This window comes from Dryobates pubescens, chromosome 2 (genome assembly GCF_014839835.1).
Source record: "Dryobates pubescens isolate bDryPub1 chromosome 2, bDryPub1.pri, whole genome shotgun sequence".
Classification (NCBI taxonomy): domain Eukaryota; kingdom Metazoa; phylum Chordata; class Aves; order Piciformes; family Picidae; genus Dryobates; species Dryobates pubescens.
This window is the reverse complement of record NC_071613.1, coordinates 45,089,662-45,115,679: the sequence shown is the minus strand read 5'-3', so window position 1 is coordinate 45,115,679 and position 26,018 is coordinate 45,089,662. Positions and strand designations below refer to the sequence as shown.

At 41.8% G+C, this 26,018-nt stretch overlaps 1 protein-coding gene across 11 annotated transcripts in view; it reads right to left on the bottom strand.

Moving 5' to 3' along the window:
• Nucleotides 1-26,018, bottom strand: part of KALRN (kalirin RhoGEF kinase) — a 548,250-nt gene that overhangs the window by 136,364 nt on the left and 385,868 nt on the right. For all 11 annotated transcript variants that reach the window (XM_054176436.1, XM_054176489.1, XM_054176457.1 and 8 more), the window contains 12 exons: nt 24,423-24,605; nt 23,249-23,367; nt 22,315-22,381; nt 20,142-20,251; nt 18,292-18,361; nt 16,592-16,681; nt 12,259-12,351; nt 11,047-11,158; nt 9,556-9,746; nt 9,037-9,138; nt 8,215-8,357; nt 6,778-6,880 (listed from right to left, as the gene is read on the bottom strand). In XM_054176436.1, the coding sequence (XP_054032411.1) occupies nt 6,778-6,880; nt 8,215-8,357; nt 9,037-9,138; nt 9,556-9,746; nt 11,047-11,158; nt 12,259-12,351; nt 16,592-16,681; nt 18,292-18,361; nt 20,142-20,251; nt 22,315-22,381; nt 23,249-23,367; nt 24,423-24,605 (1,383 nt within the window). The remainder of the gene's footprint in view (nt 1-6,777; nt 6,881-8,214; nt 8,358-9,036; nt 9,139-9,555; nt 9,747-11,046; nt 11,159-12,258; nt 12,352-16,591; nt 16,682-18,291; nt 18,362-20,141; nt 20,252-22,314; nt 22,382-23,248; nt 23,368-24,422; nt 24,606-26,018) is intronic.

The window sequence follows — 26,018 nt, the reverse complement described above, 5'->3', positions numbered from 1 at the left end:
TAAAGGAGACTAAATCAATCCTTTCTTTTGCCCTTTAGAAACTCACAGTTCTTAAATCTAATACAGTTTACTGAGAGTGAAATGTAGAGATTGGAGGAGGAAACCTCTTGAAGTCAATGCCCAGTATCACCTGTCAGACAACTCTATATGCATCATCCTTCACGGGGATCCAGAAAACAGGAAGACTTCTACAGAAATACTCTGCATTTAAGTAACACCCTCCATATTCTCATGGATCATGTCCTCCCTCAGCTCTCCTATAGTCAGAGCTTACATCATACTTTCCAACTTCCTTCACATCAGCTACAATCTATAGCACCCATTAACCACTGGCAGAGTGACTTTCCACTAACCTGTTTTCTACTCTGTTCAGTCCCATTGCTCAAGTACTGCATAGACTCCAGTCCATAGCAATGCATGTTTTGACTATATACAAGTACTGCTGGGAGTCAACAGCTCTTGTCTCATGAAATTCCTCGTGTGCTGCAGTAGAAATATGACTCAATACAGAACCCACATGTAGAAATGGAAAAGGTCAAAACTCAAGATTGTGGGATGCACGCGTTGTGCCACAATAACTGACTGCAAATACTTTGTAAGAGCCTAGAGGTGATTTTAAAAACCACTAGTGCAAAGGGTTCAAAGGGAAAAAAATGCTTCAGGAATGTAAAGTATCTAACTGAAAGGTACAGACTACTTCAACAGCACTGAAGAGAGACAATAGTGTTAAAGAGAGACATAGATCTGCTATATGATTTGAAGTTCCAGCTGGTATATAAGTTCCCTTGCTGAGAAGCTAAGCAGAAATTAAAATGTCAGCTCAGTCTTAGCAAGAATGTTCTTGTTACCAGGATTAATGTATGGATTTACATTATGGTATCCTTTTTAATTTCTCTGTGCTTTTAATTTCCCCTCTGAAAAGGTGGAGATATCTCATTTTTATCCCAGGTCTGTGTTTTATATGTTCAACAAACTGACATCAACTTTTAAAAAGGTTTTTTTTCCTTACATTGATGCTCTTATTTCTTCACTGGAAGATTACTATTATTTCAACAATTTGTAGCAAATGCTTTCATTTCTTTAATTGAGCTTTTCCAGCTCATTCTACCTTTGACAGGAGCCTTAGGCTTGCTGCTGATTCCAGGCCAGCCTAAGACAACAGAATAGAAGAATATTATTGCTACCAAGCCCAGCGAAATCTCTGCTGGGATCAGCTTTATGATCTGGGCAGAGCTCTGTGCAATGTTGGTAGCAGTAAGAAGAACATGAAGCAGTAATTCCTGCATCAGATCCTGATTTCTGCTTCAGTAACAATGGCACAGGGAGAAAGCTATTTTACCTTAATTAGAAGCCTTTCAAAAATAGAGAATCTGTCCCTGGGTTACTTGTTCCAACAAGCCTTAACTGTAAAATGTCCCCTCTTAGGCTAATTACCTTCAATTAGAAAAATCATTATTCCCAGATTTTATATAATACCACCAATGTGGAAGAGGTCAAGATCTCAGCCTCGTGACTGCTGAAAGATGAGCTGAGTCCACTATCTAATGGAAAAAAATAAAAGCATATCATGTATGTTTATTTTTAGAGAGTAAAAACTTTTCAGCTCACATTTCAGAGCTTTTTTCCACATCCAAAAACAACAGAAGGAAATGAGAACTGCTCTCCTCAGCACTCTGCAACAGCCAACAAAAAAGCCATTAGAAAATGGACCAGTATCGCCAGGAACAGCTGTTTTACAAGCCAGCAGATCAATGAGCTTAACAAATGAGAATGGCCTGCATTCTAGCATTTCCTTTATGCAATTCCCCACTGCTTTGAATCCAAGTATAAAGACTGAAATCCTGTCTGCTGTGGATTGAATAGAGCAAGGATTTCTCCTAAGAAAAGACAGCAAGCTGAAGAGAGCTTACTGTAGAGAACAAAAGCTGTCTCATTGGCCTTTTGGAGAAGGAAGGAGAAATTTTAAATAGGTAGGTTACCTAGGACCAGACCTGGATGCTCAATGGGAATTACACTCACTGTAATAGTATTTGTTGTCTATTGATTCTATAGCACTGAGTCCAGTTCATGAACCCACTTTCCCTCCTCTGTATAATAGACATGTAATACCACATGACAATCCAAAGAATTCTTTTTGTTTGTAACAAGTATTTCAGATTGCAAATGGAAAACCAAATATTGTACATACTCTCTTTCCTTTTACAAAAGTGCAGACCTACAGGCCTTATTTGAAATCTCACAGTATCACAAAGGTTGGAAGAGACCTCAAAGATCATCGAGTCCAACCTGTCACCACAGACCTCATGATTAGATCATGGCACCAAGAGCCACGTCCAATCCCCTCTGTTTCTCCAATATAGTATTTAATAAAAACATTTGAGCTGAGTATTTTTGAGAGAGAAAAATCCAAGAAAATTTAAGATATTAAAGACTAAGATCCATATTTAATAATCTACTTAAACAGCTGTTTAATGTTGGACACAAAGTTGGGGAGGGGTTTGGAGCACAAGCCCTATGAGGAGAGGCTGAGGGAGCTGGGGTTGCTTAGCCTGGAGAAGAGGAGGCTCAGGGGAGACCTTGTTGCTCTCTACAACTACCTGAAGGGAGGTTGTAGACAGGCGAGGGCTGGTCTCTTCTCCCAGGTAACCAGCACCAGAACAAGAGGACACAGTCTCAAGCTGTACCAGGGAGGTTCAGACTGGATGTTAGGAGGAAATTCTACACAGAGAGAGTGATTGCCCATTGGAATGGGCTGCCTGGGGAGGTGGTGAAGTTGCCATCATTGGAAGTGTTTAGGAGGAGACTTGATAGGGTGCTTGGTTGCATGGTTTATTTGATTAGGTGGGTTGGATGATAGGTTGGACATGATGATCTTGAAGGTCGCTTCCAACCTGGTCTATTCTATTCTATTCTATTTCCTGTCTCCCCTCCAAATCCCTAATCCAAACAAGAAAGAAAAGAAGACAAATGCATTATGCCATCAGTTGTAATTTGTGATGGCACTCAGCATGTGAGTGACAGAGCAGAACAGGGTCTGAGCTCTACTGGCACCCAGTCACGTGCCCTAACCTTTGCACTAAGTGATTCCCCTGATAAATGTGGCTAGGTTCAGCTGTCCTGAGAGAAAGCAAAACTCTTGGTGAATTTACAGCAAAGTTATCTCATTCCCACTTAACGACAAAAAACCTTCTGCCTTTTCAGAAGTTTGGAATGCAAAGGCAAAGCTTTGCTTGGCTCTAGGGCTGTGCTATGATGAGAAGGGAGACAGAAATTGCTACTCACAGCCCAGGAGTTAGCTCACAGAAGGCATAAGGAGTGTTCTTAAGCTGAAGTGCTACTTGAAATTGGGAATCTTTGAGAGGCTGTGGTTTTCTTTGTCTACAATGCTGTTAGACATTCTTGCCTGAACATTCAACTGATGTGTTAGGTAATCCTTATTTAGGGAAAGGACAAAGTGTGTCAGCTAAATCTTTGAATTCTTTTGCCTTCAGAGAGTAGTTTCAACTTGTTACTTGAGAATTGATTCTGGCACCGAGTGAACACATAGATGGTCTCAGTGCAGAATGAATCTTCCACCATCCTGGCACACTGCTGGCACTGCAAAGCTCGTTGCATGTTTGTACACAAGGCTACTGTGAATAGCCAGTGTTTAAAGGTAGGAGCATTTTCTCCTAGCTCCTCTGGATGGAGATCTCACAGTGGGACACAGAGAGGCCATCCATGGAGACTACAACTGTGAAAAAACTCAGGAGCCTGAATCTGAACTCTTGGGATTAACTGCTGACTACACTGGAGTTAAACAAGCAGGGAAACCAGTATTTGCTGAACACAGTACCTGTTGGTGCTGTTAGCAGCATCACACAAGTTTATTACAGCACATATGCTACAGCATTTACCATGCACTACCAACTGTGCCAAGCAACTAGAGCGCATCATATGGTACAGTCTTCCAGTGATTATCTTCCCAGTCCACTCAGACCATCCTTGAAGATAAGGTTGACTACACACTAGGGAAGAAAAAGAAAAAAAAGTCTAATTTTCAAGTTGGAGAGGAAAGTAACTTGGAATGACTATCAGTTGTTTCCATGTGGCAAAATGTCACCACTAGGAGCCTTGTGTCTTGGGCCCTTGCACAGCTTTGAGAGCTGCTAACAGTCTTCTCACAGCAGATGCTAACATATCCTAAGAGCTTTGTGCAAGCAGCATAAGAACTGATGCTGGAACTGAGACTGTGTTGGTGTGCCTCTGGGGCATTTCAAAGGGAAGGAAGACAGCTCAGCTTCATCTGTCATTAATTTGGGTAACATTGTGTAAAAAACTCTAACCTAGTGAGGGCACATCTGGAGTACTGTATCCAGTTCTGAGCTCTCCAGTTCAAGAAAGACAGGGAACTATGAGGAAGAGTCCAGTAGAGGGCTACAAAGATGCTGAAGAGACTGGAGGATTTCTTATAAAGAGATGCTGAGAGACCCAAAGGTCTTTAGCCTGGAGAAGAGAAGACTGAAAGGGGATCTTCTGGATGCTGATCATTTTCTAAAGGGTAGGGGGCAAAAGGATGGGGCCAGACTCTTTGCCGTGGTACCCAGTGACAGGACAAGGAGTAATGGGCACAAACTAGAACACAGAAGTTCCTCCTACACATAAGGGAAAATTCTCTATTTTGAGGGTGCCAGAGCATTGGAACAGGTGGCCAGGGGAGGTTGTGGAGTCACCTCTGAAGAATTTCAAGACATGCCTGAATGCAATCCTGTGTATCCTGATCTAGATGACCTGCTTTAGCAGGGACATTGGACTAGATGATCCCCAGAGGTGCCTTCCAACTCGTACCATTCTGTGATTCTGTGAATTGTAAAGCAATGCAGGGAGTTCATTTTCCTTGGAGCAAAGACACAGTAATGCAGTACTTTAGGAGCTAAACTCGGCACAGTACTCTGACATTAACATCAGTGACAAGAAGGAAACTGTTCAGCGGGAAGTGCCTCTCTAAGGATTATACTAATTGTTCAGACTCAGCAAAGCACAGGCATTCATATTTAAGCTTTGGCTGTACACTGAAATTTGTTTCTGTTTATTAAATACATACAAGGATACCAAAACACACAGACAGCAAGTGAATCTACCCACCTTTAAAAGGTCTAAAATGTGATACAACCCTAGAATTGATTTAGCCTTCACCCAATTTTTTTCCCCCCTGTATGAACTGGTTCTAAATTTATCTGATATATCTTCACTATCCAGTTCAAACAAAGTTTTAGACAGAAATTCCTATAACCCTTTCCAGTCTTGCATGCTTAAACCAACTGCTGCCATGATGGGCACAGGGTACAGCCTGATAGTTTCTTGTGATTTTGGCACTGTTGATCTCTTATGCAGCTACAGCATGCAGTATGGAACATCACCCCTCCACCTTGCTTATCTGATATAATTCATGCAACTGAGTCAATGGTCTTGGGGCAAACAAGCAAAGCTTATGCAAAGGCTTAAAACTAAGTATGAGCTCAAGTACTCCATTAGAACAGGGCCTTCTCAGGAATGATAAATGTGAAAAGCAGAGAAAAGCAGGGCAAGTCCACATGGATTGAAGACATAAGAAAACACTTCTTCAACATCGGGCAAAGTATTTGCATACATTACAGTGGCCTTTGGATTGTGAGAATTAATGCTTGTCCAACACAAATTATTGGTCAAAAAAGCAAAAGTATGGGAACCTGCCTTTGAAATAAATGCAACAGGTGGTCTTATAAAAATAACTTGCACTTAACTCCTATTTCTGAGTCCAGGAAATAGGAGTTGCATATTTCAACATAATGTCTGCAGTGAACTTCGTGAACTTTCCACCATAAACTTGAACTCTGATTTTGTGAGGACACCTTTCTACATTCTGTCAGGTGATACCACAATTAAAGCCCTGACAAACTGATAGATCCAGAATGGTACTGCAGAAATCATCCTTTTGCAAGTTACACATTATTTCAAAGCAATATATGAAGGGAATATGGACATTCTCTCAGTGGCCACAACAAACCCCATCAAGCACACCTAAGGTAAATTATTACTAACAGTCCATTTACTCCAATCACCAACTGCTAATTCAGCTGAAGACCACAGTTGGAGGGATCAGGGTGACAAATTCAAGTCAGGCATCCTACTGGAGCTGAGAATCTGGACTCAGATCATCTGATAAGTAAAATGATGAGTACATACGTGCCAACAGCGTGCAGCATTCCAAGAGAAACTAGCATGTCTTGGGGCCATCCATATGCTCCACCATATGTTCACAAGGAGAGGGGTCCAGAATCAGAGTCTCTGGAATGGGTACATCGCCCAGGCTCTCGAGATACTAGTCAGGATCCCAATTTTGCTGCATCAATTGGTGTGTAAGCACCTATAGTCTCTCCAACAAACTACTGATTTTAGCTCAGAGTGCATGTATGGGACATAACCATTTGCTCATTCAGAAGCTGTCTCCCACAGGGGAAGCTCTACTAGTGGAGAAAAGGCTGCTCTGGGCTGGTTTTTTTTTGTTTTCCAGAGCCAATTCAACCTCTGTGTATTAACCACAAAGAATCTGCAGCAACAGAGGTGTTAACACATAAAGGAACAGTAATGATGAGCACCTAGAAAGAGACTAGCTATTAATAGGCTAACATAGGGGAATATGAATTTTGCTTCACTCAGCAGAAGACAGGTTGCTTTATTTTGACTTCTATTCTATTCTTCCCATACCTTTTTTCCAGGAGCAATCAGCTGTGGTGTATTTTCACAACACGGTCCTACCTTATCACTGTCCACCGTGTTCTGCGATGTCCTAGATGCTATAGAAATGGTGTCAGGTTGACTGCTGCCATCTCCTTGGCTGTCTGCATCCTCTACTCCATCTCTGCAAAGACAACAATGCTTGCTTAACACACCACCTGGAATATGCACAACTTTATAGGTGGATTTGAGAACTGTTGAGTCAGCATGCCAGAGCTGGCTTTGTGGTCAGGTTACCTCACTGATGCAGCTCATGTTCTATGTAGCTTGCAACTTACAGTGATGTCACCCTCAGCCATAGGCACATAATCACAGTATTTGTTGCTGGAAACAGGATGGCTATTGCCTGCAAGGTTATGGCCTAGAAGACTGTGGTGTTCAGAAATAGCTCTGTAATGAGTGTGTTAGGCAGAAATTTTTCTTCAGTTTGATTTCTGCCTCAACCAAAACCATTCAGGCCGGGCTGCATGTGACACTGAAGGAAGGGATCTTGTCAAACAGGAACCTTGAGGATTTAATAGTAAGCCATAAAAATGTTACCCAAACAAACATAAATAAAGACAGTACAGAGCTCTACAGGTCTCCTTCTATGAGTCTGCTAACAGGGGGTATTGTCTCCCTTACTGCTGCAGAGGTACATTTCTATTACATTTTTAATGGTCTTTCAAAATAAAAAACTAAATAATGCAACCTATATATTTAAAGACAAAGATAATTAGCATCCCCATTCTGTACTAGAAAACTCTTGTATTGTGCATGTCCCCAGGAAGAAATGTCTGGGTCTCTGCATTGCTACAGGTCTCCTGGACAGCCTTTGTTACTCACACTTTGGATGCCTCTATAAGGCAGCCTGAAGAAAGAGGGTGATAAAACTTCATTAGAAAGTGGAGCTGCTCAAACTAAAGGTGGCTTCTGGGAATGCCACCATGACAGCAAATGAATAATTATTTTTCTATAATTGCTATGTAATCTAGGATTCAAAGAAGTTAATAAAAATTAAAAACCAACCCCAAAGCACAAAACCAAACCCAAACTATTTGTATTACTTCACAGGCTGAAATGAGTTTGTATTTGATGATGAAGCACAGGTACTTCACTGCAGCAGTATATTGTCATGAACAGCAGCGTTTTTCACTGTCACACAATTCAAAATACCAAAGACAAAAGAAGTAAATTTGACTGTGTGAAAGAAACATAACCTTGGAATCTGAAGAATGTTTACTGTTTGTTTCTCTCTAACATCCTGGAGTACTAAACTAAAAAATCTTGTTATGTATATCAGAGAAAAGAGTTATAGCTACTTTTGCACAGACAACAGACAGAAAGGAAAGGTGATGAAAACTACTTTTGACTGTAGTCAAAACTGAAGCGAATCCAGCAGGAAGCCCATGGTCACTACACTGCCATTGGCCAAGAAAACTATAATGATTTTATGTTGTGTGGAATGACTGAGGTTACCTTCTACTATTGTTTCGTTGCTTTGCTGGTGTCTTGGGGAGCTGAATTGGCTCTTTCAGAGCTCCTTTCAGATGGATAATCCTTTCTTGAATGACTTCTCGGATATTTTTGATCCATTCCTGTTTTGTTTCAATACTGGATGCCTAAAGTTCCACAAGGCAGAAAGATAGACACTTTATTACATTCTTAGTATGTCCCCTCCCATATAGAAGAATTGTGGTTGGCTGATACATATGCATGATTACCTATTTCTCCTCTCTGCTGTACCATTTCAGCTGATGGAGTAACCCCAGGAGAACTGAGGGTATTTTTACTAGACCTACTTGACAAGCAATAGCAAAGCAGCTAAGTTCTGGATAACTATATTTAATGTTAACAGTACGGCACACTCTGCAGAGGGGAACTAGGTTATCAGTGCACAGACTGAATTTCCTCAGAGAAAATAACTATAACATGAATTCTTCATCAGAGGCTCGCTGACAGAAATGGTTGTCTGCTCTAGAGGTCTGAATAGGTTGATTGTTTGTAAGCCCAGTGGCAAAGGACAAAGAGAATTATACCTCCCAGCCAAACACCCTGAGGTGTGCCATGTGTCAGTGTGCAGCTGCCCAACCAAGACTGCAAGAGGAGATGCAATTTCAGCAAGGCTGCACAACTGCACTGGCTTGATTCATACTGAGGCCTTCCAGCTGAATTGCTCCTGATGCAGGCACAATCCCGCTGACAGCCATGGAAGCCATATGAATACAAGCGTGGAAGAAACTGGTCTTTCATTTAGTGGTCCCAAGACATGAACTAGCAAAGGGAAAAAGCAATACTTACTTTCAGCACTGTTTTGTTGTCTGAGGAAGGTGTTCGTCCAGACCACAACGCAAATTTACAGGGATCTCCTTCAACATGTTCAGTCACACCCAGTTCTGAGGTCTAGTGTGAAAGAGAGATGATGAGAGATTTCATATAAATGAAGCTTCACATGTACAGAAAACTTTGCATTTGTAGGGACAAGTGGGGAGGCAGGGATGGGTAAGGGAGTATGGTCTTTGCTATATACAGATGTGCTTTGCTATACACACAGAAACAGAAAACCAGCAGAGGAAGACAGGGAAGTGAATGGCTGATACTCCTTGCATTTCCCACACACACTTCAGATCTCACTATCTTAAACCTCTCCAGACTCACTGTGAGCTTGGCTTCCAGGTGAGCCCCCACAAAGCCCAGAGCCAGCCCCTCCAGGTGGTATGAGGATCCCCAACCCAGTATGGGGACATGTGAGCCATCTCCCAAACTTCACCTCTACCTAAAAGAAACACAACATCCATAATACTTTGCAGCCACACCTACCAGTAACTTGTTCTTGTAAACATATTTTGTGTGTCCTGAAGAATCTTTGATCTCTTTGCTAAACACCAAAGAGATTTCAAAGAGAAACAAATGCCTCTCACGGCCTTTCCGAATGAGAGACTTGGGATCCCACACTTGGAAGGAATCCTGAAGAATCAGCTCTCCCTGGACGTCCAGGTTCTCATCAAACCCTAAAACCACAAAATACATTAGCTTGCATTTGTTCTCGGGCTCAGCAATGTCCAGAAACAACACTCAGTAAGGAACTCAAATGAAAAGGCCTTTCTCCTTTTTTATTCATACTCCTAAAGGACATTAACGGGCATCCACTGCCCCAGTGAAAATGTGCTTCCCAAAGGTTTTTTTTCCCCTACTGCAATGATATAATTCTTTCACCAGAGGCAAATACATTATATGTGCTAAATGACTCAGACTGCTGCTAAGGGTAGTAATAGTTACTTAAAGATAAATATTATGAACATGCCCGTGGTGTAGTAATATGGTTTTGGTGTTCCATCACCCTAGAGTCACTACAAGCACAGCTTCCAGGCCAAGATGTTCCCAGGCAAAGACCTTTATACTCTTATGGGTATGTACTCTTTCAGAAGGCACATGTATCACATCTTAATTGGTTATATATGGTGTATATATATATATAGAGAGAGCATACATACATCTATATACACACACATGCATATGTGTATGTACAAATATATACACATACATATACATCACAGAATCACAGAATGTTAGGGGTTGGAAGGGACCTCAAAAGATCATGTAGTCCAACCCCTCTGTCAGAGCAGGATCACCTAGAGTAGGTCATGCAGGAACACATCCAGGCAGCTTTTGAATGTCTCCAGAGAAGGAGATTCCACAGCTTCTCTCTGCAGCCTATTCCATTATTTTATTGCTCTCACAGTGAAAAAAATCTTTCCTTATGTTCACATGGAACCTCTAATGCTCCAACTTGCACCCACTGCCTCTTGTCCTGACATTGGACATCACTGAAAAGAGCCTGGCTCCGTTCTACTGCCACTGGCACTTCAAATATTTATAAACACTAATGAGGTCACCTCTCAGTCTCCTCTCTTCCAAGCTAAAGAAACCCAGCTCCCTCAGCCTTTCCTCACAAGGGAGATGTTCCACTCCTTAATCATCTTCGTGGCTCTGCACTGGACTCTGTTCTTCTTGAACTGAGGGGCCCAGAACTGGACACAATATTCCAGATGTGGCCTCACCAGGCCAGAGAAGAGTTATACACATTTAATAAATAAATACACTCCCCCTGCCACCCTCCAAACTTCCTAGCCAGCATTATTCTTTCAAGCCTTTTGGAGAAATTAGAAAGGAGCTAGGTAGTACCTGAAAATTATTATCATTCACCAGCATTGGTACAGCCAACCTGTACTAACTTTCTACACAAGTTACAGGAAGGCTTCACTTATTGGTGGGTCCCTCCCCTGCCCTGGCCGCCTGCCCATCTGCTACCTTCCAGCATGCTGACGTGCATTGCGTCGTTGGCCTTCTTTGGGACACTGAGCATCACTTCCAGACCATCTTTGAGTTCCCCTTTGCCCTCCTCACAGCAGGTCAGCAGTTCCTAAGAAGCAATACAAAAACACCTATAAACAAACTTGGACCAACATGCTGGCTTTGTATCTGGTTTTGGTACATGCAACTGCCTTGCTAACAGTGCCAGGAGAAAGCTGAACTGCATCAGAACCCACTGTAGATAGTGAGGATCACATGGGAGTGACTATAAAACAAGACAAAACAAGGCTCTCTCAAGTGAGACTATGCACTCAGAAGATTTCTGAGGACTTATGCCTATTGCCACCATTACCAGTCAGCCTTGTGGGTCTTGTAAAGCAGAGATCTGTCAACATGCTGAGTGTACTCAGTATGTGTCTTCCTTGTATAGTTTATCACTCCTTTGGTATGTACACAATAACCTTTAACAAGATGCAAGCATCACTTCTGGTCCTAGCTTTTCAAAGTAGAAATCTATCTCTTCCCTTATTCCTCAGATATTTTTCTTCCCTGATTTACTAGTTTTGAAGTCAACAGTGGCTGATTAAGTTAGAACTACAAAACACCCAGTCAGAAAACACTGCAAAAACCTGTAGCCAATTCACAACAAACCAAAGTTTTTTGTTAACTGGAAATGTTAATATTTCACTTGGAAATCCTTGCTTTGTGTATGAAGCTTTTCCACAGTTTTCAAACAAGCAGGTTAGCTCCCAAACAGAATCTAGTCCCAGTGAAGAAGTCTCAGTCAAGTCAGTGAAATTTCCCCAAAGTTCGTTGCTGCTGTCATCAAAGCAGTATTTAATCAAGATATTGCATGTCACACACTTAGCAAGAAGTAAACAGTCCTGTCATCCTTTCAATTTCTTTTTTCCCAGTTCTCACTTTTTAGGATTAAATCCATTCTGATACAACCCTTCCCCCACGCTCTACCCCCCTAAGGTTTTTTTACTGCTTGTTTTATTTTCTTTTTCTGAGTCTTTTTCTTTAAAACACCCAACTTAATTTCACACTTTGTAGCTGTGCCCAGGCCTGGGAAATAGGAGTGGCAGCTCAGCAGGAGCTGCTTACAGGTCATAAACAGGTGAGGAAGCAGCTCCCTTAAGAGTAAATTAACTCCTTACACCTCTGAACTGCTCTGCCTGAGGTGATTTGGGAAGTTCACTGAAGTACCTTCAGTAGGAGTTGGTATTTTGTGATCCTCTGGACAGGCTTGATTAAATAAGAAGATATAGAATTGGCCAAACCGTGTCTTTGCTGAATTTCCTAGAAGAGATAAAAACAGCATTCAGTCATGGAAAAATTATTGACCCTCTGCCAGACAGAACCACCTGTAACTAATTTTAGGTCTGGATCTCTGCTTCTTCTTTTTTTTTTTTTTTTCTTTTTTTCTTCTTCTTGTTGGTTTTGTTTATTTTCTTAGCTCTCTTTAAGCTCACATGCAAATATCTGTGGTTTCAGAGAGGTTGGCAATAACCCGCAGAGTTCCCCTAAGGCCACTTAAAATGCAGGGGCCCCATACAAGTCAAGCTAAGTCCATGCAGAGTAAAATAAAGAGGCTTCAATTTAAATATGACTAATCTGCCATGTCAATTGGTCTCCCCCAGCTATGAAGGCTGAAAGCAGTCTTAACATTCAATTAAAATGAAGTGACATTAAACTGCATGCTTAGGGTGTAATTTAGCTGTCTAAACATAAGCATCTAGTACCATTTGAGAGCCCTGGGGTATCTGAAATATCCACAGGGGAGTAACAGGTCTGACAGTGCTGACAGGCCTGTGCTGTTCTGAAGTGGCCAGGAGAGATACCCTCATGATACTTGTTGCAGCACTAAATACTTCTATTACTGAATACTTCTGTTTTGCCACCTGAATCTCAACAACACTGTGCTCATCAGTGTGATGTGCTCATGAACTTCACTGCTGATAGCACCTGGTGAGATCCACACAGGCCCCAGCTGCCTGCCTTCACCTGGCTCCAGTGGGAGTTAGGAACTGAATCCTACAGAACCCTAATGCACATTCTTAGCCATGTAAAAGACCTCAAACTCATGTCCTACAGGGGCAGATTTTCTGCTGAAGCAGAACTGGTTGGAATTTCTTCTGCTTCTACCTGGCACTGGGCATGTCTCCCCTTGCTCCTGGCCATCAGGAAACCCTCACTTCCTAAGGGTAAGCAGATGAGGAAGGGAAACGGGACTTATCTCCAGCTACTGAAGAGTAAATTTGAGGCTGTAAAGGGAAGTTACAGAAGATGATGTGGGAAGAACTGCCAAGAACAGAGATTTTCATTCTGTATACAGCCTGATTTTCTGTTGAGTACTAGGGAGGTTGCTAGGGTGTTGGTTTTTTTAGCTCCAGTGTTTATGCTGGGATGCAAAAATAAGCATTTTTTCACACGATGTAGCAACAGAGTTTTAATTGATTTTTTTTTAGTAGGCAAATTTGTTCTAGGAAAAAAAAAGTATCTCCAGTGCCATGAACAAGACCTAAAAGGGAAGGGGCTCTGTGTGTGGGTTTACAGAGTTTACATGAAGCTGAGTCATGGCTGGCTCCAAAACAGGGACAGTGTCTGCAGAGCACATGTCTAGGACTCAGTGACTGCAAGAGCCAGGAAGACCTCAGCCATGTCTGTGAACTTCCTGAAGCTGGCTAAGTAGACTTGGTGTTGTAGGGTCCAAACATTGAATTTAGTGCTATTCTTTGCTCCCAGCTCTCTGAATAGCACAGCATGCTCCCAGCAAGATGCCCCTGCTTCAGGCATTCCTCACTCTGCTAGGTCAAACTGTGCAGATGCAGAGTGGGTTGGTGGAGTGACAGCTGTCCTTGATGCACAGCAACCTGCAGCTTGGAAGCAGCAGCACTGCTACATGCAGGCAGACAAATACATGCTGGAAAGGGGCATTCTCCCTATAGCTACTCCCTTTCTTCCTTGAAATGTTGGAGTAAGCTAGCTGAGTAGATGGATTAAACACTAATCCCCTCTAAACCAAAACATTTAGGTTTTGTAATACATGACACAAAATTTTGGTGAGTGATTTCAGAAAAAATATTACCAAGGAGAAGCTGAGACCCTGCTTGTGCCTCTGCCCATTTCAGAAGGGACACTCCAGGTCAGCAGAGAAACTACCCAAGAACAATCACCCATGCAGAAACCTGGTGCTCTGCTAACAAAGTCAACGGGGTTTACCATGCTCCACTCTATAAATGCTGGTCATGCAAGTAAAAGGCACCCTGTGGCTTTTGGAAGACAACAAACTGATCTTTTCTAACATTTAAAGGGAAAAAACCATATTCAAACTAGCAGAGGCATATTGATGACTGAACCAAACCCTGTCTTTAACCTGAAGACCAAAGCTTGCTTAAATAACAGACACTAGAATCAACTCCATCATCCCAATAATATGATGATTCCCACCAGCTGAAGCTGAAGGCTAACACATCTTGGCAATCAAAATTGTATCTTTCTAGCCTGAAGTCTGTGGTGTTACAAATATTATAGACTGCTAAATATGGAAGACATAATTTATCTTTGAAACTACTGAACGAAGAACATGATTTTAAGTAATGTAGTAATACTTCCAAATGGTGAACAAGACAGATACAAAAAGTGAAAGAACCAAATTAATGAGTTTACTGCAGTTATGAAAGAGTAAGCATGCTAGTTCCATTCCCTATGCAATTTCCAGCCAATATATCAACAACTTCCAAACTTTGTAAGCAAAGCCAGACCCGCAGGGATGGAAGATAGCAAGCTTTATTAGACTAATGCCATAGGATAAAATAGGCAAGTTTCACAGCTGAGAGTTTGTGCATAATTTCCATCTGTATCAAGTGAGCTAAGAAAAGAAACTACTATTCTGTACATATATGGCTTCACTGATGTCCTTAGAAATTCACAGCTATGATAGCATCACTAGTAATTCTCTTCACAGTTTCAAACAAGGTATCACTTGTCACTGCTCCATCTCCTAATTAGTTAAGCATTGCAATGATGATCTGCAAAGCTGCAAATTTTCTATGGACTCAGAAAATATCAGGACTGCTTATCTCAAAGATAGCTTTCTATGGTGGTTCATGTAATCTGAAGGGTTGTACACCTGTGATCTTCAAGCAGGCTTCTTACTAAGAGGTGTTACTCTGGATAACTCACTCATTGTCAAGTTGTTTCAGGCAATTCCAGGTTCTGCCTGGAATTGGCCACTTTTTCCATAGTCTTCGTGCCACACTGCCCCTTGTCCTGTCACTTAACCACTGCCACTCAAAGATCCAGATAAAGAGGATCTACAGATCCTACACTACCTTAGTCACTTAGATTGTGTGACTTGTGAGGATTTTATGGGGGAGACAGCTAGCTTTCTCTTTTTGCACAGGCATCTCTGGGTAGCCCAGCCCAATTCCCACCAACGGAGAGCAAACATCTCGTGCAAGACAGCAGACGCTGACGCCTGAATATTCATTATTAGGAAACATCAAGCTTGCATGCCGCGTTGTAGTGGAGATGCTTAGCAGAGGAAACGCTTTTAACTTGTGTGAACAACACAAGATACCTAAGGCAGCTCAAATCCTCCACGAGTCACCACCCAGTACAAAGCATTCAACAGGCTCAAGCGCCACCTCCTGGAAAATCTCTTCCAGTTCAGGTCTACTTTTAGACCGTTCAGAAACAAGGCCAAAAACAAGTCAAAAGATCTTCAGCACTTCTGGCTCATGTGAGGTCTTTCAGTGTTGAGTTTAATTGACACATTATAAGCACTGGCCCATACAAAACCAAGGGGAGCTGATTTATGTCAGCTGCCAACCACATCACAGGTTGGATCCCTCTGGGTGGTTACATCTGTGAAAAAGATTTCCAGTGCTTTGAGGAAAAGGCCTTAGCACTTACCCCCCACACCCCTCAGAAAGGGAACTAAACAAAGCTATGGGCCAGCAGACAAGAAGAGCAAGATGAATGAGGTTCCAAAACGTTTAAAAGTACTCAAAAACGTTAAAGACTTTTCTCAGCCTACAAAAGTGGGATTGCAATCTCCAGATGTTTATCACAGGCATAGTGCTTGTAAGGGCAATAGTCTAATTGCAGTCAGCAGAGTCCTTTACTAGCATGGTGAAGCAAATGCCTAATAGGGTAGGTAAAATATGCAGAACAGGGGGACAGAATCTTGTTTTGAACATAGGGTTTTCAGGTCATAAAATATAATGGGATCTGCTTTTCATTTTGCTGCTAAGCCCAGAATTAGAGAGTATGTCCAAACCAGATCTTTTGAAAGGACTAGGTCTGAAAATTCACAGAGATTGGCAGAAGAATGTGTGTGTCTCTTAAAACTGACTTGCTACACTGATGAAGATCACACATCATACAACAGCCTGTCAGTTCTCACAGCATGCCATAGCTGCAGTGGAATGAAAAACCCAAATGCCAAATGACAAAAAAGAGCCTGTTGCTCAGGTGTAAAGAGGTGTTTCAGCTGCACTATGTGTGCTGAAGGAAAATGGCAATGGCTGCTTACATCAAAGAAGGTTCCTGCATGTTCCAGGATGAGCTGGTTGGAGTCAGGCTTGTTTTTACAGTAGGTGACATACATCTGAAATTTATCTGCCTGTGAAAACAAACATTAAGCAAAATAAGCTATTTCTCTGCTTCCATAGTCCTTCATTAAGACTCATCACACAGGTGACAAACCCCCCACCTCTCAAAGCAACATAAGAACTGCAAATTGAGAACAGAAGACTGAGAGACAGTTCATACCTTACCTGAGCAGTTCTGAGGGCAATGAGGTGCACTGTGTCACAGCTATGGGAGGCTTTCTTTAGCAATTCTCAGAGAGGGAAGGCCTAAAACTTGAATCCAGCTATAAAATAATTTCTCAGAGGTCTACTGATGTTACACAGACTGTATCCAAAAGTCTGCAAGTCTTAAAACCCAGTCATGAAGTGTTGGCTCTATCACCTACTTGCAGACAAATCCAGTGCAGAAACTCTGGGCAAAAGACTCACCTAAATTCATCTGGCTCAAGACATTTTTGACTTGAGACAGGCTCAGACTTGTGACATTTGGACCAAACTTCCATTTCCTACCTTGGTTCAGAATTTAATGGTTCAAACTTTATGTTGTGTGAGAGCTGTTTTGAATTTAATTTCCTAATTTATTTATTTTTAAGAGGAAATTAAAAGCATCTGTACACCCCTGCCTTAGAGCAGTTTCATATTACTGAACTGTGTGTCTCAGGGAGAGGCAGGCAAACAGAAGAGGATGGCCTCCTTTTCTAACTATTGAAATTTTTAATACCAGGTATCAAAATAACAGGATCCTGCAGTTGGGCAGGCAATTGTATATATGCCTGTAAGCAGACACACAGCTCTGGAATTGTACTACTGCAGAAATGATAAATCTTGAAAGCACCATGGAAGATTTTGCACAGAATGGTGCATAGGTGTGTCCACCTTTCATAAATATGTAACTAAATATGTAACCCCTTCCTGGTAAGCAATATCTCTGATTACATTTCATCAATATTTGTGGCATGTTTTCAAATTAAAAGCCCATTTGAAATCATCCAAACTTGCTCTTTTTTTTGATAAGTGAAAATTTTCTATAATGACTTTGAAAAGACTAATTCCCATGTTAGAAATATGAATAAAGCCATCAGAGAAAACATGAAGATGGCTGAGTTGCCTGGTAAATACTGTGAAAAGAGAACAGCTTTCATACAGATAAATTACTGTAGCAAATTGCTGGAGTGACCTCTTAGCATCGGGATTTCAAAGTTCCACTGGCATTGGGTAATGGAATGAGAGAGCACAGGGACTCAGCAATTGAACATTCATTTCTGAAGAAAAATGTTGATAAACTATATTGTTCATGCCTTTGTGGAGGTCTCACAGCATAATGAAAATTCCCTAACAAAGGTAAATTAAGATTTTAAATGTCTGTCCTTCCAGGCACCTTCACAAAAAGTTAATGTCATCCCTAGAAACAGGTTTGATTTGATGAAGTCCTGTTGAAAAGGAACCAGCAGAGGTAAGGAGAAGAGTTAAGAATGGGAACCTTTCACCCTGGGTAAAGTAAAGGACAAAGCAGTTGTAGTTCCTTATTAGCTCCTAATTGCATTTATTAAGCATGTAACCCTTGCACCAATTCCCAATTTGCTTTTCTGCTTGTGCAAGAGAAATTAATTTGAATAAATAATGAAAGAAGAAGCCTCATTACCCAGGTGACGAAGCAGTGGCCCACATCCTCAGGCAGTTGTTCATATTTCTCTAGTTCTTTTAGAAAAATGCTGAAAAAGGAATAGACCAATGTAATTAATTACAGACAAATATCCAGGAGAAGCAGAATGACCAATGAGTTAATCAGTGCTCATGACTAATACTTGTGTCTTGTTTATGAGTCTAACCAAGTGTCCTGCCAGTGGAAAAAGTGTGTCTTTGCCAAAAGAAAGGGAAAGGTAGCAAACTCTAGTAGGGGGTCAGTATATTTGGGACTGTAAAGTGGTATTCAAGAATCAGATTGTGCATCTGCAAAAATATCTTGTGTAACAGTTCAGAGGAAGGGTAAAAAGAGAAGCCCAAAGCTGCCAGCTTTCCATCACCCAACTTGGCACACTGGACAAAGGACAATTTTAACAAGCTTAACACTTCATAGGTAAGTAGTGAACTCCCAACACACAGATTTTTGTAAACAATTCTCTCCCAACACCCTGTACCATGAGCAACACCTATGTTTGCAGACAGAGCCCTGTGCAATGTCTGGGTGGAAAGAAGAGCATGAAACAGAAACTGCAGGAAGAGAAGCAACTGAATGTGCTGTTTCCAAAGCCTTGAATCAGGCTGGGGCCTAAAGAGCACCAGTCAGAGGAGAAGACTGTGGAGGAGGCTGGTGAAGGTGATAGGGGGACAATTTATTTTAGCATTGCTAGAAGTTTTGTAGGGAAAAGGATGATTTAGAAGCAGCAGGCTGGAGGAAGATGGGTCAGAGAAAAGAGAAATGGTAACACAGTGGAACTGTGGGGCATAACTGAGAATTGAAAGGTGGTAGCTGGGAGCAAGGAAAAGCCAAAAGGGAGAGCAGTCAGATGGCATCAGTATGGACCACTAAAAAGGAAATATAGCCAGTACAAAGAGAGGAGAAGAGAGAAGGCAATTGGGTGATCCTGTTTAAAGTGGGAGAGGAATATAAATATATATCTGTACGATAGGGCAATTCTTGTGGGCCAGAAATTGATTCATCTATCACTTAAAGGCTTTTTAAATGTAATATGTAGTTTAAATCTACTATCCTGATATGCTTTGAAGCTGCTTGCACTAAAGCATGTATATGGCAGCCTCTGTTGGACCATATATATGCATATGTGGTGGTAGTATTTATGTGTTGTGATGGCACATTTATCTGGCTGAAGCACTGAAAGTCTCCTAAAACTTCAACAGGGAAGACTTTTCTGATTTGTCTTTCAAGTGCTTTGGTTTTGACATGTAACTTGAAGACAGGCATTGAAATTCAGGCTCAATTTGTGGGATTCAGCACCCCTAAATATTAGGTTTGTAACTGCTATTTCATTCACATTATAGCAGGGAAACCCTCTAGGCTGATCTGATACACAGTCTTATCTTCATAAAGTGGAGGAACATTAGTTATAGATTAAACACAGAGAGTCTCCAAGAAATGTCAGGAAATCTCCTCATTCAACTAGCTCATGTCAACCATTCCTTTTTTCCCCCCCTCATGTTTTCCAAGAGATCATATTTTTGACAGGCAAGCTTCCAGGCTTCCGGACTAGATCTAGTAGTGTGAGATGGAAAGCAGGCATAGAACTGCAAAGCGCTGCTATAACACACCTTTAACATCATTAATCAGCTGAAGGCAAATTTTAAACTAATACATAGTTCATGTTTGTCAAGGACACAAACCAGGAAATCAAACATTACTTGGTAAATCTGGATCAGCTACTTCACACTCCCATGTACATTGTTCTGTAGGCGTACGCTGGAGACGTACAGGCATACACGTGTCTTTGGTTTCCCTAGTCAGAAAACATTAACAGAACTGTTTGGAAAACCTACTTGTTATGAAAGTCATAAATCTCCTGAATATTGCCAAAGATGATGTGTTCCTTATTAAGGATCCCAGCAGGTATTTCTTCCACTCCACTTGTCATTTCCCAAAGGTAAGTCTGGAAAACACCGGCAGTTCTTAGCTTTGTTAATAAATGCAGTGAAAAAGAATAGATCTACCCTGTTTCACTGCCAGAGGCACAGGCTGACAAGGGAAATATGTGCTTTGAGATTAAACAAACAAACTAAAAATAAATAATTAAAAAAAAAAAAAAATCCAGTGTCACAGAAAACTCTCCAGAGACATTCAAAGTGCTGACACACAGGAAAAGCAGAGGAAACTGAGGAAAAAGCAGAAAAATGCCACCACCACCTGTCTTTGCATGTCCAACTGATGGTGTCCAAACACTGCAGGCAGAAACAGTTGAAAGATAAGCTGGATTTACCACTTTGGTAGCATTAGATACATAAAAATCTCTTTCAAACTGCAGGCATGTGAAAGCTGACAGATTTCACTGAAATACACTGCATTTTCCCTTGCATATCAGTGTCCTTCAGGAACACCCTGCTGCAAAGGCAGACAAGGTATCTGACTTTGTAAATCTAGTGCTAAAACTTAAATCTACCTTATTGCTGTCTGCAACTACCTGAAGAGAGTTTGTAGCCAAGTGGGGGTTGGTCTCTTTTCCCAGGCAACCAGCACCAGAACAAGAGGACAAAACCTCAAGCTGCGCCAGGGGAGGTTTAGGCTAGATGTTAGGAAGAAGTTCTTCACAGAAAGAGTGATTGACCATTGGAATGGGCTGCCCAAGGAGGTGGTGGAGTCACCATCACTGGGGCTGTTTAGCGAGAGACTGGATGGGGTGCTTGGTGCCATGGTTTAGTTGATTAGATAGTGTTGGATGATGGGTTGGACTCAATGATCTCAAAGGTCTTTTCCAACCTGGTGAATTCTATTCTATTCTTCCTCCAGCATGAGAAGATCCAGAGGAATAGATTTGAATTCTTGAGAAAATGCTCCATGATTAAGGAAAAAAAACCAAAACCAACAAACACAACAAAAACCCCAAACCAAAACAAAAAACCCCAAACAAACAAGCAAAACCCAAACAAATAAAAAAACCCAAACCACAAAAAAAGAAAAAACAAAACCACAAAAAACCCAGAAACTAACGAATTTCAGGTCAATGCACAAATACATTGCTCTTTGCTGAGTCTCAGGACACTGCTTTCACTCTGCAGGGGTAAGCACAGCTTTGAAAATAAAGGCACACTCAGATATGTCCATAGATTTACAACCAGGTGTGGGAAGCACCAGGCATGGCTCTGCCAGTGAGAGGCAAGCTCCCTCTGCTGACCGCCCAGCTCCCATCACCAGCAGGACACAGCTCTGTGGCTACCCACCAATGGTGCTACCCTCACAAAGAATACATAGAATAAACCAGGTTGGAAGAGACCTTCAAGATCATCGCATCCAACCCATCAACCAATCCAACACCACCCAAACAACTAACACACGGCACCAAGCACCCCATCAAGTCTCCTCCTGAAAACCTCCAGTGATGGCAACTCCACCACCTCCCCAGGCAGCCCATTCCAATGGGCAATCACTCTCTCTGTATAGAACTTTTTGCAAACATCCAGTCTGAACCTCCCCTGACGCAGCCTGAGACTGTGTCCTCTTGTTCTGGTGCTGGCTGCCTGGGAGAAGAGACCAACATCCGTCTGTCTACAACCTCCCTTCAGGTAGTTGTAGAGAGTAATAAGGTCACCCCTGAGTCTCCTCTTCTCCAGGCTAAGCAACCCCAGCTCCCTCAGCCTCTCCTCATAGGGCTTGTGTTCCAAACCCCTCACCAACTTTGTTGCTCTTCTCTGGACTCGTTCCAGCAAGTCAACATCCTTCCTAAACTGAGGGCCCAGAACTGGACACAGTACTCGAGGTGCAGCCTAACCAGTGCAGTGTACAGGGGCAGAATGACCTCCCTGCTCCTGCTGGCCACACTGTTCCTGATGCAGGCCAGGATGCCATTGGCCCTCTTGGCTGGCTGGGCACACTGCAGGCTCAAGTTCAGCCTACCACCGACCAGCTCTTGTCAGCCTTCACATTACAGTGAACATCACCATCGCGAAGGATAGTCTGTCCTGCCTGAAAACACTGGAGCCTTCCCAGGCTGTAACTTACCTCTAAACATTCATGTAAGTCCCTGACATAAGCTTTTTCTGTCTGAAGTAGCTCAGCCATAATGAATCTGGAGAAAAAAAAGAAAATAATTCAGGTGTTTGGGACAATGAACAGAAAACATAACATCCTTCTGTTGCCTAAATGAAGTGGTGCACTTCCACTCTAAACCTTCAGCTGCCTTACTTTGCCCTCAGCTCCGTGAATGAAATACCACTTCATACTCTAGTCCCTTGTAGGGTTATTTTCTAAATGTCTTTTCTGCATAAACTTCTATTAAGTTGCATTTCTACAAGCCCCACTTGCAAAAAAATAAGACAAAATGCTGTGAAATTAATTTGTTTCTAGATTTAAATGTAACAATCATTCTCTAGTTCCTTATAAGCTGCATTTCCGCATCTGAAGGGGACCTACAAGAGGGCTGGGGAAGGACTGTTTAGAAAGGCATGTAGTGGTCAGATGAGCAACAATGATTTTAAGCTAGAGCAGGTTAGATTTAGGTTAGAGAGATGGAGGAAGTTTTTAACAAAGAGAGTGGTGAAATACTGTATCAGGTTGCCCAGAGATGTGGTTGAGGCCCTGTCACTGGTGGCATTCAAGGGCAAAACTGATGTGGCGCTGATCAAGTTATCTAGTTGCTGACTGCAGGGAGGGTGGACAAGATGACCTTTGAGGGTCCCTTCCAAACCAATGCAGCCTGTGATTCACTCCTTTCCCTTCACAAAGTAACTTCTGATAAATACAAAAACAAATTGTGTATGTCCTGAAACTCTCTAGCCTACAAGTCACAAATTCTGTCCTACACCTGCAGACCCTTCTCAATAGCTCCCCATCTGGAAGCAGTTATAAGACTGTCAGTCAGTTCTGGTCATGTAAATATCATAAAATCACTCTTAGATAACATGTCATGTCAGACTGTGAGCATTTGGGGACATACTCTTTTTTCCTGGCTGACTTTCTTTTTTCTTCATTGACTTCATGATTTGCATCTCGCAGCTTTACCTCCCGGTCTGAAAGACTTGCTGGAATAATATCCAGTTCTAGGTCCTTGTTATCCTAGAAAAAGCAACAGTACAGATTTTAAACTCACTGTATTCCTACTGTTGTGCAAAATGCAGATCAAATAGATAGGAAGGGACAAAAGTAAGGCAAAGATAACAATGTTTAGAAAGAAGAAAATGCAGATTTAGAACTCCAGTGAAAAGGGAGAAGGTGAAAAGGTGAGAGATCTTTAAAAAAAGGCCAACTATGAGATTTATTACAGTCTTCACTCTTACTCCTATCTAGGAATAGGTATTGAGGACAGACATCTAAATTTTACTTTGCTCCTTCACATCTGAATTAGTTTGCCTAGTATGAGACTTCATAAAAAGTCTGATAAAGTAGAGCACTATGCAGAGACAATCCCAAACTTCTGATGGTCTTCTGCCATGGAAATACCTTTCCAGACTGTGATTAGTAGTTTTGTGTAAGCCAGAGACCCTACAGGGAACGGTAGATTTAAGATACTGTAAGGGTGTCAGTGAGGGAATTTATTCCTACTTTTTTGGTACTTAATTTTGAAGGATGGTGGACTGAATGGTTTTTAAGTGTTTCTGCCTCTGGCACTCACCCTTATTACCATGGCCAGGGATTAGCAGGAGATTATAACTTTTAGTTTGTTGTATGCTGCTCAGAGAGGAGGTTTGAGACCAATTTTTTTGTTAGTTAAATGATGACAGAACAAAAGCTTACAGTCAAAGTCTGAGTTTGATTCAAACTAAGAGCGTGGGAGCAGGATTTATGGCTTATGCTAAAATTAACACAGACTCTTATACCAATAGGTGTTTCCTCTCCTTCCCAGTAACTGTATGGTCTCCTGGAGAACGGTGCAAACATTTGCGTGTGGAGTCTTTCTGATCTTCATCAGCCTTCTCCTTCAATCACTGATCTGCCACAAAACATCTTTTTCTCTTCAGAAACAGTTCTGAGCTTGGCTAGGTAGGTTGGCCGAGTTTTAAGTGTTTCTAATGGACCTACAAAAACCTGCAGCATTCACACCATGACCTTTGCTTCTCCCTGTAGCTTTTGGCTTTGGTATAAAACCCCAGCAGGTCACGGACTTACAGTACCTCTGTATTGATGCCAAGGGCTTTTTCCAGGGAGTAGCGGTATTTCCCCATCCTGAGAGAGAAGTCACGGTAGCGTTTGTCAACGGTGGTGACCCACTTCCTAATTTCAGTGGCATGGATATGTCCTTTTTCTACAAAGCTGTCAGCCAGCTGGATGAGGAGCTTCACTTTCTCCTTTGTTTGCTGCCCAAAAGAGGATCCTCGGTTATGTTGCATTATTATTACTATTTCCTTTGCTTTTAATTCACACAGCAGTCAGAAGCAGCTTGCAATTTTTCTTCCATCATTAAAGACTACTTGTACTTCATTTTATACAGGTCAGAGGCTTTAAACTTTGCCCACTGAAGTATGAAAGGAATGACATTTTGATAAGGATACTCATGAAGCAGCAGAAGACAGGAAAAAAATCAAGGGTTTGAAACTACACACACACACAAGCACAAAAGGAAAACGTTGCAACTTAGACATGCCTCCTTCCCATAACTGACTGCTGACTTGTTTTGGTGAGACTTGGAGTAGAAGACAGGATTTATAAATCATGCCTCCTAAAATACACCAAGTTACTCTCAATCTACCCAGGTGGTTCAGCAGGCCTGTGCAGACAAGTCTTTAACACACTGCATATCAGTCCAGGAAGTAAGTTTGAGTCACTACTGCTCTGTTTTAGAAACAAAAAAGGGAATTTAAATCCAAATTCTTGGTCTGCTATAAAATCCTCCCTCGGTATTTTAGTTCTACTTAGAGCATCACAAACTAAACGATGCCTGAACTGCAAAACATACTCTGAGCCCCCAAACTTTCCAGAAGACTTTTCTGTTTCACTTGGGCTCTGCCCCTTAGTCACTATGGTTTACCATGTTGAGAAACTTTGTGCAAATCTGGCACAAAGAAGTTAGTTACAAATCTTAGCTTAGATCCCAAATCTATCCCAGGAACTGAAGGTGCCTGGACCCTATGTTTGAGCCAGCTCAAGTGAAAAATGCTTATAAAAACTGAGATATCAACTGTACAGACTGCACTCCAGCTGTAACACACATGTTAATCCTCAAAAGCAAAAGGAGAATCAGTCATATGCCCAGAGGTACTGGCAAGCTGCTTTTCAGAGATGAGGAGAACTTTCCACTGCCTGAAGCAAGATGTGCTGTCAGGTACTCAACATTATCAGCAGTATGGCTGCAAATGGACAAATGCACTTCAAACCAGAAAACATCTAGCTGATTTCAAATACAAAATTCAAGAAATTTCAGCAGCAAAATAAATCAACAGCTGAATGAGAGCTCATCTTAACAAATTAACTGAATACTTAAGCGAGGCTAGGTATGGAGAAGTGAAAATCTGACATCCTGTTCTATTTAGAAGGTGTTTCATTCCCAAAAGCTGCTGGTGTTTTAGGCTTTCCAAACAATTCATTGGATGAGAACATTATTTGGATCAGGAATGCTTTCAGTTACAGCTTAATTTGAGAATAACATCAGTCTGGGACTGATATACAGTTATGAGATTGCAGGGGGCAGCAGCAGAGAAGTGATTAATAGAGCCCTGGAGAGCAAGGCTGCATGCCTCAGTGTAAGGTACAGCCAGTAATGGTCAATAAGA